Below are 13,991 nucleotides of genomic sequence, written 5' to 3'. Positions count from 1 at the left end.
TTCGCCGCCTCTATTGCATCTGCAGAAAACAGCAGCAGGAGACTTTTTCAGGTGGTTCACAATTTAGCGGAACCACCTGCGACATCGGGGCCTAGTACGGGCCACATTATCTCCTGCAATGATTTTGCAAAGTTTTTTGCAGATAAAATTGCTCAGATTCGGGAAGAAGTAGACTCCACCGTGGGAGCAGGGCCAGGGCGGGAGAGTGCTAGAGTCCTGTCTAGTCAAGTTGCGTGGGATCAATTCCAATTTGTTACCTCCGAGGATGTGGACAGGCTGCTTGGACGAGTGAAGCCAACCACCTGTCTCCTGGATCCTTGCCCATCCTGGGTTATAAAAGCTAGCCGGGAAGGACTGGGCGATGGGCTTCGTGGGGTGGTGAATTCTTCCCTCCATGAGGGAGCCTTCCCAGACCCGCTGAAAGAGGCGGTTATTAAACCGCTTCTTAAAAAACCATCTTTATATGCGGCCACGATGGCCAATTATCGCCCAGTCTCAAATCTTCCATTCTTGGGCAAGGTGATTGAGCGAGTGGTTGCTGAACAACTCCAGGCACGCCTGGAAGAAGCGGACCATTTGGATCCCTTCCAGTCAGGATTCAGGCCTCATCATGGGACTGAAACTGCCTTGGTTGCGCTGGTTGATAATCTCCGGCGGGCTAGGGACAAAGGTGAGAGCTGTTTCCTAGTTCTGCTGGATCTCTCAGCGGCGTTTGATACCATCATCCATAACATCCTTCTGGACCGTCTTGAGGGAGCTGGGGGCACTGTCATACAGTGGTTCCATCCTTCCTCCTGGGCCATGTTCAGAAAGTGGTGGTGGGGGATGAGTGTTCAGACCCCTGGGCTCTCACTTGTGGGGTGCCTCAGGGTTCTGTCCTCTCCCCCATGCTTTTTAACATTTACATGCAGCCACTGGGAGAGATCACCAGGAGGTTTGGGCTGGGTGTTCATCAGTATGCGGATGATACCCAGCTCTACCTCTCTTTTAAATCAGAACCAGTGAAGGCGGTGAAGGTCCTGTGTGAGTGTCTGGAGGCGGTTGGAGGATGGATGGCGGCTAACAGATTGAGGTTGAATCCTGACAAGACAGAAGTACTGTTTTTGGAGGACAGGAGGCTGTCCATGGAGGCACAGGTCAAATCTGTATCCAGGGCAGCTGTTTACCAGCTCCATCTGGAACGTAGGCTGAGACCCTATCTGCCTGCAGACTTCTCGCCAGAGTGGTGCATGCTCTGGTTATCTCCTGCTTGGACTACTGCAATGCGCTCTACGTGGGGCTACCTTTGAAGGTGACCTGGAAACTACAACTAATCCAGAATGTGGCAGCCAGACTGGTGACTGGGAGCGGCCGCCGAGACCATATAACACCGGTCTTGAAAGACCTACATTGGCTCCCAGTATGTTTCCGAGCACAATTCAAAGTGTTGGTGCTGACCTTTAAAGCCCTAAACGGCCTTGGTCCAGTATATCTGAAGGAGCGTCTCCACCCCCATCGTTCTGCCCGGACACTGAGGTCCAGCTCCTAGGGCCTTCTGGTGGTTCCCTCACTGCCAAGTTACAGGGAACCAGGCAGAGGGCCTTATCGGTAGTAGTGCCCGCCCTGTGGAACGCCCTCCCATCAGATGTCAAAGCGATAAATAACTACCTGACATTCAGAAGCCATCTGAAGGCAGCCCTGTTCGGGGAAAATATGTGTATTTTTCATCTTTGCTGGAAGCCGCCCAGAGTGGCTGGGAAACCCAGCCAGATGGGTGGGGTGCAAATAATGATCAAATTTGCAGATGACACCAAACTGGGAGGGGTGGCTAACACCCCAGAGGACAGGATCACACTTCAAAACGACCTTGACAGATTAGAGAACTGGGCAAAAATAAACAAGATGAATTTTAACAGGGAGAAATGTAAAGTATTGCACTTGGGCAAAAAAAATGAGAGGCACAAATACAAGATGGGTGACACCTGGCTTGAGAGCAGTACATGTGAAAAGGATCTAGGAGTCTTGGTTGACCACAAACTTGACATGAGCCAACAGTGTGACGCGGCAGCTAAAAAAGCCAATGCAATTCTGGGCTGCATCAATAGGAGTATAGCATCTAGATCAAGGGAAGTAATAGTGCCACTGTATTCTGCTCTGGTCAGACCTCACCTGGAGTACTGTGTCCAGTTCTGGGCACCACAATTCAAGAAGGACACTGACAAACTGGAACGTGTCCAGAGGAGGGCAACCAAAATGGTCAAAGGCCTGGAAACGATGCCTTATGAGGAACGGCTAAGGGAGCTGGGCATGTTTAGCCTGGAGAAGAGGAGGTTAAGGGGTGATATGATAGCCATGTTCAAATATATAAAAGGATGTCACATGGAGGAGGGAGAAAGGTTGTTTTCTGCTGCTCCGGAGAAGCGGACACGGAGCAATGGATCCAAACTACAAGAAAGAAGATTCCACCTAAACATTAGGAAGAACTTCCTGACAGTAAGAGCTGTTCGACAGTGGAATTTGCTGCCCAGGAGTGTGGTGGAGTCTCCTACTTTGGAGGTCTTTAAGCAGAGGCTTGACAACCATATGTCAGGAGTGCTCTGATGGTGTTTCCTGCTTGGCAGGGGGTTGGACTCGATGGCCCTTGTGGTCTCTTCCAACTCTATGATTCTATGATTCTATAATAAATGATTATTATTATTATTATAAGATTCAGACATCAATGGCTCAAATGCTCTTTATTTTGCCATTGGATCTTGGACACAATCTACATAATCATCCCAAAGCTTTTCAGACCCCAAAAAGGCTATGAGGGTTTTAAAACAGAACAGAAAACTTTCGTTCTCCATTTCGAGTCAGTACCCAGTCCCTTCTTTGCAAATCTGCTCATTTATTCAATCCCTCAACTCAATACTGGGCAACCAGCGACCTCTGCTGTTGTGTTTTTAGGATGAAGGGAGAGGCAAAGAAAGAGAATGGAAAGACATCAGATGATTAAAACACAGAGACAAGTAATTTCCCGTCGCTTAAAGCTTCAATAAACGGAAGCCTCCTTGCCCTGTTCTTTTATATGATGATGATGATATATGATGATATTAGATCTCAATTTTGCTTGGGATTCTGAGATACAGAGGTGTCAACCTAAATAAAACATTGGGGGGGCACAGGTAAGCCCCGCCCCGCATAGTTGATGACGAGACGCGGTGCTTGCACGCAGTTTGAACGGCACTGCCATTCAAGTGATTGAAACGGGAGTCTTGTTGCATATTAATAGGATAACACACTTGCTTCCTGAATAATAGTTTCGGTGCATCTGCATTATGGATATAGACGGCAAGACTGCGAATAACGCCTCAATGAAAGCTCTGCCCAAGCAGGTGGGTATCTTTCCATAAGGCAGACACCACAGATTGCTAGATTTAAGAATACTGTACAGGTTAGCAACTCCCCTCCCCCCCCCCGCAAAAAAGTATACTTATTTTTGATTAAGTTACGGGGGGTCCTGAATAGGAAGCCGGGGGCAACCCCGAAGGGCACGAGCTCCAGTCGCGCGCGGGTCCGGCCAGCGCTGCCCCCCCCAGCCCCGCCCCTCGGGCTGGCGGGCGGGCGGGTCCTGCGAGGGCGCTATATAGGCGGCGCCGGAGGCGGGCGGGCGGCAGATGGACGAGCCGCGCTGTCCGGCGGCCGGGAGCTCTCTGGGGGCGCGCCAGGCTGCCTCTCGCGCTGCCTCGCCGCTCCTTCCGTCCCGCTCCGGCCGCGCCTGAGGGTTGGGCCGCCCGAGAGGGAGCCTTGCGGGCCCCGCCGCGTCGCCCGGGCGCCGGAGAGCCTCGCTCCCCGCGCCCTCCGCCCGCCCGCCCGCCGCGCCGGCTCCCGCGGGACGGCGATGGTGCGCCGCCTGTGCGCGCTGCTGTGGGCGCCGCTGTGGGCTCTGGCGGCGGCGTCGGGGGCTCCTCCGGGCCCGGTGGTGCGCTGCGAGCCGTGCGACTCCCGGGCGCGGGCGCAGTGCCAGGCGCCGGCGGCCCCCTGCGCCGAGCTGGTGCCCGAGCCGGGCTGCGGCTGCTGCCAGACGTGCGCGCTGCCCGAGGGCCGCCCGTGCGGCGTCTACACCGAGCTGTGCGGCGCCGGGCTGCGCTGCCGGCCGCGCCGGGGCGAGCCGAAGCCCCTCCACGCGCTGCTCGACGGCAAGGGGCTCTGCACCAACGTCAGCGGCGCCCCCCACGAGCCCGCGCCCGGAGGGCGAGCCTGGCTGCTGCGAGGGACCCGCGGGCCAGGTGAGCGGGCGGCGCCCGGGGAGGGAGGAGCGCGGCTGGCGGGACAGGCGGGCGCTCGTCGGAAGTCGCGGCCGCCGCTCCGCTTCCTCCTCCTGCCGTCAGTTTCTCGCCGCGGGTCATTCCCTTAGAAATCTGTCTCCTCAGGTTGTGGGGGGGGGGGGATTTCCAGAGGTCTTTCTGGCGCTTCGGACTTCCCGTCTGGTCTTGTGCTGTAAACGACCTTTCCTTTCATTGTAAGCCAGCCGGAGACCTTGTTGTTACCGGGTGGCATACAAGCCCGCTCTCCTTCAGTCGCATTTCGAAATGCCCCGGCGTCCCGCCTGCCCCGCTCCGGGGGCGGAAACTGCTCGCTGCGAGCGGAGTTGGCGCTTGGCTGGGCGAACTTTGTGCGGACCATTTTCTGCGCAATTTTGGCTCGGCTGTTCGGAGAGCAAGTGAAGTTTGCTTTGCTGTCTCGCCCCCTGGTGTTTGTTTTGTGCCTGTGTCCACAACAACTCAGTTTCTGATGTATCACCTGTGACCAAAATGCTTGACTTTAAGACAGAAAAGGGCATGATGATGTAAAATGACCTTTGACCTTCTCACTTGACACATTTTTTCCTTTGCGAACACTTCGCTCCCAAATGAGAAAAAAGTTTAGGTGTTGAATTGCTCTATATTCTGGTCACAATTGTGACTGTATGCTGTTGCAAAAATGTGTCAGCTCTGGCTCAGTTCAGTTATATATATATATAACTTTTTTAAAAGTTATCTGTGTCTCAAAACCATTCTTTGCACACGCAAAAGATGGAGGGGGGGGGACACTGATGGACTGCATAAGAGCCTTCCCAATTCCCAAATGAACAAATGAATGGTCAGTCTCCTCAACCTCAGGAGACTAAAGCAAGCCTAGTCAAGTCTCTTATTTGCAGCCTTCCTAGAAAGGGGAGGGGAGGAGGGAGGCGCTGCCTGGAGCAAAAACTGTGCTGTGCAACCCTGTTCATATTCACTTGGAAGCGCAGCTTAATGCTCAACAGAGACTTGTGCCCTTGTGAGTTTGCCTAGAATTGCAACTGTACAGTTCAGTCCTACGTGTTTCCTGTCAGAAATAAGTTCCATTGTTTTCAGTGGGACATACTCTCAGCAGGTTTCGGATTTGCTATAGTAATAATGTATGATACAAATGATGGTGTAAATTGTCTTTTTCAAACTAAATCTGGGGGCTTCCAGTGACTTCCTAAGGGGGCAAAAAAGAAGGATTCTCAATTTACAGTTGTTTTGTGTTTTAACAAAACAACTGTAAATTGCCAGAAAAACTTGCAGAAGAAAACCAGTGACTCCAATTACAGTGGTGCCTATAACTGAGCACAGGTGGTCAAGTCAACTTCCTTATACACAGTTTTTCTCAGAACACAAGGTTGGGATTCAGGATTGGAAAAGTTGCATAGGCTTAAAAAAAAAGCATTCTAAGAGACTGGTTTGCTGATTATGAAGATCATTTGAGGATTTGTTGCTTGATAGCAGATCGTCTTTGGCTGACCTTTCCTAAATTAAGATGCTGCTTTTCTGTCTACACTTGAGTTGACTAAGTCCCCAGAGTGTCTTAGCCTTGCATGCAAGGAAGGACTTTAGGCCAAACCCTAGCTAAGTGGGAATGTGTGGGCACTCACTGTAGAAATCAAGGCTGCTTTGCTCCTGTGGGGCTACCCTACTTGGAGTTAAGGCCTTTGTGTTGCATCCACAGGTGGCTTTTCAAACCCGAAGACATAGCCAAGGCTCATTCTTGGCTTACTGCAATAACAATACTTGGTTTGTCTGGGAGAAGAAAACCACAAGGCCGGGTTTGGACATCCCATGGTTTAGCTCTGGGTAGGGTGACAGCAGGATGACCAGGGAGGAGCAAAGTGGCCATTAAATATATATATATATATATTAATTTTACTGTGCATACTTGCACATTTGTGGTATTGTCATGGTTCACGGTTTGGCTAATCATCACATGCAGACTGGGCCATAAAAACAAAAGTCCATTAGGAAAAAAACCTCCCGAGTCCACAGCTGGGCCAAAATATCATGAAAGTGTGGCAAGCTTTAGAGCCCTTCATCAGGTGAGATGTTACACAAAGCAAGGGATGGGGTCAGGAAAAATTAACAAAAATAAACAAAAATTAGAGTGGGTGTTAACAGCCAAGAGGTCATCTTGTATCCTCAGTTCCAAGGTTGAGATGGCAGCATTCCCAAGTGCAGCAGAGATTACATATCTAGGATTCTGTTTTTTTTTTTTTTTGAAAATAATATTTATTAAAGTTTCAAAAGAAACAAAAAACAAAACAGAAAAACCAAAAAACAGAAAAAAGGTTCCACATTTTAGATCTCATTTTCAGTAACTTCTTTTCACGACTTCCCCACACCTCCCCTTCTTGTATTCCAAATCCAATTATTTGTTCAACAAGTTTTTATCCCTAATGTCTTAACCTTAATTTGTTAATGTATTTCTTTATAGTAGATTTTAACCCTTAGTTCATTATTCTATTTAGTTCAGTTTATAAAACAACTTTTAAATTATATACCTTAGTCATATATAAAAAAAGAAAAATGAGAAAGATACTTTTCCTAAGGTTGACCCTAATTCCCTTCCACGAATTCCCCATTCTTATAGTGATAAACAACATAAAATTTTTACACTGCAAAATAAAGATCAAGCCCCCTTTGGACCTCCAAACCCCACCCTTCTCTCCCCGGTTTCAATCCCAAACCATAGTCCATTAGTCCATCTTTTTAGCCTGGTGACCTTACGTCCGAGGCTCTCAAATCTCTCTCAATCCCTTTCAGCCGGTTTCTTTGGAGGTCTCTTATGATTGACACCCAAACTCGAAGAGGTACTTTCTCAATACTGGCCATGATCCTTCCAGCCAGGCCTACTTGTTTAGAGGTGGAGCTCAAGCTCTGTTTCTTAAATCCATGTGTCCCAAATAGCCCAGCTTTCACCTTGGTCGAACTTGAAGTCGTCTTGACAGGCCCCCGGCTCTCGTTTGTCTTCTGTAACATTTCGGCCACCCCTCCTTTCTGCTCCTCCTGTTCAGCAAGTGTCTTTTCCTCCTCTTCAATCTTTGGTTTCTTTTCTTGTCCAGCTGCCTGTGTTTTAAACATCAAGTCCTTTTCCAACTCAGTAGGTATATTTTCTGTTGACTTCGGTTTTGTAGGACTTGTAGACAAAACATGGCCTTGCTCGTACATCTTTCGCAGCTTTCCCATGAGAAAGACAAGCTCCGCCAGATCAGCTCGTATTTTCCGACCTATTTCCATTCTTGTAATGTCTATGAATCCCCTCTAGAGGGATTCTGGTTACTTAATATTCCTTTCACTTCCGATCCAAAAGTCAAATTAATTTGTATCAATCTTTCTTTACTTTCAATACTTTGTAGCAATATTACTGGCTAAAGCTTTCAGTTTTTTCCGACCTTGACAGCTAATTTGACAGCTGTCAAAGTCTTCTGTAAATCCTCAGCAGGCTCTTTTCACGGGTTACTCCCGGTCTCGAGAAAAGTGGCACTTAATCCGAACAAATAGACTCTTGTCCTCCAGCACAATAACTTAGATTTTTAAATCCATGGAATTAATAACTTTTATCCGATCAGGAAAAACAACAACTCTTCTCGCAACCTTAGTTGGCAGATCCTTGCTTTAAACTGTTTACAATGGGGGGAGACGGACTTCCTCTTTTCACCTCCCCGGCTCGTACCAAATCTGCAAACGAAATAATTTTAGTTCAATTTCCAAATTACTCACGGGTTGTTGTTCTTGATTTTAAGTCCGAATTTTAAAAGGAAGAAGTCAGCGCTCTCCGACAAATGGCATGCGGCTTCGCTCGGCAGGGGAAGCAGAAGACTCACAGCACCACGCCGCTCCCCGTCACCCGTTCCGTAGCCTTTAAAAAGGCTCCTTCGCGGGTCGGGAGGGCGCTAACGGTGCCCGCCGAGTCACCATGTCCACGGGCATCCGCGCCCATGGTTTTTAAGGGTCCCTGCGTCGCCGGCACGGCAAGACCCAGCCCCTGTCGAGCAGATTCCCTCCGGAGCTCGGAGGGAATCCGCCATTAGCTGATCGCGCTAACCCGGAAGTCAGCTACATATCTAGGATTCTGGGATAAAGAATCAGTGGCTGCTTCATATCCAAAACAACCCATTCAAGGCAGAATCTACAACCGAGAAAGATAATTTTTCACCATCCAGAGATGGGCGTTGCACTTTGAGGGTTATATATCTTCCAATCAGTTGTTTCGATTGACTTTTTAAAACTTGGTATGCCACCCAACGTTCATGCCTGCCTTTCCTCAAATAAAGACTGTCATGTGCTCACTTCGGCAGCACATATACTAAAATTGGAACAATACAGAGAAGATTAGCATGGACCCTGCGCAAGGATAACATGCAAATTCGTTTATTTAATAAATAAATAAATAAATAAAGACTGTCATGCTTCTCTTTACTTCAACTCCCAGGAACCTGTGTCTATCTGACTTTTAGAAGACATCTGAAGGCAGCCCTGTTTAGGGAAGTTTTTAATGTTTGACGTTTTGTTGTGCTTTTAAAATTTTGTTGTGAGCTGCTCAGAGGGGCTGGGGAAACCCAGCCAGATGGGCGGAGTATAAATAATACCGTAAATTATTGTTGTTGTTATTTAAGATTTGGATTACTACCAGGCTTTAATTTCTCACAGATGATGAATAGAAATGGCTTCTTTATCCCAGGATCTAGGTGTGTAACCTGATGCCTGTAGCACCTGCCACGGATTTGTTTAGCTTGCAATATCTACCCTGGAACTGAACCTACAAGCAAACCTCATGGCTTACAATTATCAGCCCAGTTTTTGTACTCTACTTCCCTCCCTCTTGCCCGTCCTTTTGAACATCTCACCTGATATGAAGAGTTCTGGAGAACTCTAAAGCAGGCCATGCATTCTGATTGGGCCTGAGGAAGGTATCACTCCAATGTGGATTTTGGAATTCAACATGACCCATTAACAATTGCACATTTCTGACTCTCACCTTGTGACAATTGAATGAAGAAAATCTTTAAATATGCCACGCTTGCAAACAGCATTGCGCTACATCAGTTTCTTTCATTTCTTGGAGTCCACTCAGAATAATAGGCAGCTATTATTTAATCAGATGTACAAATCAAACCTGAGCCTATTTGTCGGTTAAGAAGAGGAAAAGGTGGATTTTGTGGCCTCATATATCAGCCGTGGGAATGGGCAGGCCGGGCTGGCTCCTTTTTCCACGTTAGGGATACTACCTGCCCTGATTCTTTCACCCTTGACTTCCCTAACGGTGAATAAAAGCAAGACCCCGTCTCTCTGCAGTGGGGCATAGAGGACTCTCACAGTGCAGTGCTACAGACATGGGACTTCATATATGTGGGATTGCAGTTTCAGTGGCCAGAAGTGAGTGGAAAGATTCAGCTCAATAAGTGCAGCTGATGTAATTCCTTCTCAATGGGGCTTATTGGGGGCTGCCATGGTGGTCCCTGCAGAAGCAGGCTGACTCTCAGGAATGGAATCCCCCCCCCTTTATTCAGGAAGCACTAAGCAAAGGGGGGTGGTTTCTGATGCTTAGCAAAAACTCACCTGTTTGCTTGGACTTTCCTGAACCCGTCGCTGAGTTATTCTGGCCTATGTGTGCTGCAATATGTATGACTTTTTAAAAAAATGGTTTTACCTTTCTGAACTGCTATGAGATATCTTTGTAATAAAATACTAAGAAATGAAAATACTTACTGAAATGAAAGAAAAATGCAGCACTGAACCATTTTTTTAAATTAAAAAATCAGCAATCAAGCTGAGATTTGCCTAAAGTAAATAGGACCCTCACTGTTCCAGAACCCCTGGGGTTCCTTGGAAGCTTTTCAGAGCTTCCTCCCTGTAAAGGATCCATAATGACAGGCAAGTCTCTCAGGGTGCCAATTTCCCACTCCAATGTTCAGCTTAAGAGAGTATGCATTATCTTCTAGGTCTGGGGTTCCTAAACTCCCCCGCCCCCCAGAGCACTTGAAAAGCATAGAGGGTCTGGGTGGATCAATTTAATACTGTTTTCAGTTTGCAAGGCATTGTGCTAGATGCTGTATGCTAATTTTTTTAAAGAGTGTGTGCTGGGGGGCTTCTTTTATTGTCTTCCATCACAATGTGGATTTCACAGTGTACGTGTTCTTAACAGACATGTTGTGGACTCCCCAAATGGAGCTCATGTGCCATTGTTGTCTTGGGTCACACTGGCTAGTAGCATGGGGCAGCGGTGTGGCTCCGCAAGACTTGCCCTTGTGCCGCATAAACTGTGCGCAGCTTGGAATGTGCTGCAGACTCTTTGACACATGCTGGCATATGCTGGGCAGAGCTGGCTAGTGAGATGGGGGTAGCATTTGCCTCAGGTGGCAGAAGTGCAAGAGGGCCCCCCCCGCCCACCCCACCGCTTTGGCTGCCAGAGCACCCTCCTCTCACCGACTTTCTGCAAGGCTGGCATTCTGGTGAGTGGCACAGCCTGGCAGGACACCGCCCCCTCTCCTAATTTGGCACATGGTGGTGCATTCCACCAGTGGCAGAAGTGGGGCAGCACCTCCGGTGGCCCCACAGGGCAGACCATCCCTGCTGCTGGGGGTCTTTGACAGACCATTCCCTGAAAGCAGGAAGCTTGAAACATCTGCACTAGGACAAGAAAGCTGCTGCATCCTCCTTTTCTAGAGACGAGCGGGGAGAGAGGAAGCATAAAAATTAAACAAATTTATAGATGGCTTCACAGCATAAACCCCCTGAAGCAGAGTACAGAGTATCAACAAAACACAAGCTCTAAGAACCATTTGACTAACTCCAAAACAGCAAAACCATCCGTCCAAACTCCAAAAAGCAAATAAATCATTGTATAAATATATGTATATATTTTGGGGGGCTTTGCTATGGGAGAACCTGGGCAAACCAATCAGCTCAGCCCCTCGGCAAGTCTCTAGCGGAGCTCCCATCTCCAGGGAGCCGGGAGTCCAAAGAGGAAAGCCTGGCTCCCTCCGGGGGGGGGGGGGCTCTCCTCTTCTGAGGGCCATGTGCTGTGGGGGCTTCCTTGCAAGGGGGGGGGAACTAGGGGAGCTCCAGGGGCCCTTCCAGCTCTGCAGTTCTAGGAGTGTATGGTAACATGCTCAGCAAAAACCTACAGACCAGTGTTGTGCCTGTCGAAGGGGAAGCATTCCTCCATCACAACTGGGGGTTTCATGGGTGGATGTTTAGCAAAGCAAGATAGTCATCTGAAGGCAGCCCTGTTTAGGGAAGTGACCTTTTAATGTATTTTTAATCTTTGTTGGAAGCCTCCCAGAGTGGCTGGGGAAACCCAGCCAGATGGGCAGGGTACAAAAAATAAATTATTATTATTATTATTATTATTATTATTATTATTATTATTATTCACAGACCTGCTTGCTGTGTGACGTATTCATATTTCGGAAATGATGTAGGTGGCACAATTGCCCTCTTCCATTGCCTTGGCCAGAGCCTTCTGGCATTCAGAGATTCCAAAGACAGGGTGAAACATCTCCACCCCACCCCCAAATAAAAGGCTACGTTGCTTAGACAACCCCTTTTTTTCCTTTCCAGAGTGATTCTGAGGCAACTATAAAAGGAGGTGAAGCTAACTTGGCAACCGTTGTGTAAAATAACAGGGTCTTTTCTCATTCAGTCTCTTCCAAACTTTGGAAAGGCCTATATATGCCTGGGCAGTGGGACATAATTATTTCTAACTATGCTCAAAGTTCAAAGGGGGAGGGGAAATCAGGTTGCTATTTTTATGAATAGTTCATTGCCAGATCACATAAATAAGTTAGTCATGATCCGGTAATAGATATGCAAACTATTTTCTAAAGCTATATATATATTACACGGGAAGACACCCGAAGATACCAAAACCTGCATTCCTGTACCCGTGAAAATCTACGAAAGCATATATATATATATATATATATATATATATATATATATGCAGATGGGAAATGATAAAGTAACATGGAATGCTTGAAAAAAAATCTGAAAACAAAAATAAGGTTTTTCAACAGAAAATTTGTGCAGACTTTATTAACATACTTTCTGTGTGTATGTTTTTAATTGAATTGTGCAAAATACCCAAATTAACAAACCCCAAACAGTGTGAAGTTTAAACATTGCTGAGGCTTTGAATAAAACCCATAGAAAACAGAATACTCTGCTTCCTCAAATCTGGTTTCTTAAACGTTTATGTTTTGTGTGTGCCCAGTGTCAGCAGTAGCTGTGCCAAAACCACCTGCCAGAAGGTGATGCCTTGGCCCCCCTTTTGCCAACCGGCCGCATTTTCCGCTGCTCAGGCCTTCAGCTCCACTGCAGAACTTCTTGCCTTGTGTCATTTTGAATAAAGATGTCAGTACACATTTGCTGTGGTCGGTTCTAAAGCCAGCCATTTCTCTGCTCTTCATTTAATAGTTGTGCATTCCCAGTGTAATTGCCACAGGTGACCTTTAGCTGAAATGGAAGCCTGAAGCAAGCTTGAGAGATGCTCCCTTTAAAAACATCCAAGACTAAATGCAACCCGCTGCAGTCACACGAATACGAAATATTGTGCAGACCTGGAAGCGTTGTGCCTGTCCCATATTTGAAAGCAATTCTTTGTAATGCTTAGCAAAAGCCAAATCAGCATAATGTCTAAGGATCATAGCAGAACAATGTTCACAGCTTTCAAATACAGTGGTACCTCGGGTTACAGATGCTCCAGGTTACAGACGCTTCAGGTTACAGACTCCACTAACCCAGAAATAGTACCTCAGGTTAAGAACTTTGCTTCAGGATGAGAACAGAAATTGTGCGGCAGCAGCAGGAGGCCCTATTAGTTAAAGTGGTACCTCAGGTTAAGAACAGTTTCAGGTTAAGAACGGACCTCCGGAACGAATTAAGTTCTTAACCCAAGGTACCACTGTAGATTCTAGGTTTATTTAAAGAGAATTAAATATGAAATAATTTAGAACATGGAATAAAGCCCAATGACAGCAGCTGTATAAGCAATTGGTCAGAATATCCATTTAAATAAATATCAACCCATTTGTCATAGATGGTGGGTCACCTTTCGTTATTAGTTTCCTCCTCATTCAGAGGAAAACACATTGTTTTTCATGTTAATCATAAATATAAGCACTCTCACAGTGCATTTTATGCACCATGAATATATTCCTGCAAGGCATGCAAATTTGACAAATTACCTGTATAGATATTTGCATGCCTTGCAGGGGTGTAAGCTGCTGACAAACTTCTCATTGGGGTCCAGACTTCAGAAATGATCAAGTCATGACAAAATGTGCCCTCTCCTGGTAAGAAGCGGAAATGCTTCAAATTCAGGCAAGGTGATTTGCTAGATGTAAGTGGTTTAAAAATTATGACTGTGAAAACAAATCAATTTAGAGCTTATAGGACAGGTTTCAAGCATCTAAATATAAATGAAAGACACACAACTCCTCCAGCCCAATAATAACACTGGCATGATTGGTTGCAAAGTCACTAGGTTCCTTCAGTCATGAAAATACTGAACTCTTTCTGTTCAGGAAATAGATTCTGCTGTCTCTATGATATTGAGGCTGCTGTCTTCAAACCACTTACTCCAAAATAGCTCCACTGACTTCAGCAGAGCCCTCCTGGATAAGTGCCTGGTTTTTAAGCATTGTGGCCTGAGTAGCTGAAACCTTTTTATGTTTATGAAAGCCTCCATAAGCG

General features: G+C 47.0%; 1 protein-coding gene across 2 annotated transcripts in view; it reads left to right on the top strand.

Moving 5' to 3' along the window:
• The first annotated feature begins 3,643 nt into the window (after positions 1 to 3,643).
• Positions 3,644 to 13,991, top strand: part of IGFBP3 (insulin like growth factor binding protein 3) — a 42,745-nt gene continuing 32,397 nt past the window's right edge. The window contains exon 1 of one of the 2 annotated variants that reach the window (XM_082192908.1): positions 3,644 to 4,247. In XM_082192908.1, coding sequence (XP_082049034.1) covers positions 3,860 to 4,247 — 388 coding nt within the window. In that variant the 5' untranslated portion in view covers positions 3,644 to 3,859. The remainder of the gene's footprint in view (positions 4,248 to 13,991) is intronic. The other variant, XM_082192907.1, reaches the window with a different exon arrangement.

This window comes from Podarcis vaucheri, assembly GCF_965113315.1.
Source record: "Podarcis vaucheri genome assembly, chromosome: 12".
NCBI lineage: Eukaryota > Metazoa > Chordata > Lepidosauria > Squamata > Lacertidae > Podarcis > Podarcis vaucheri.
This window is presented reverse-complemented; position numbering and strand designations above follow the sequence as displayed.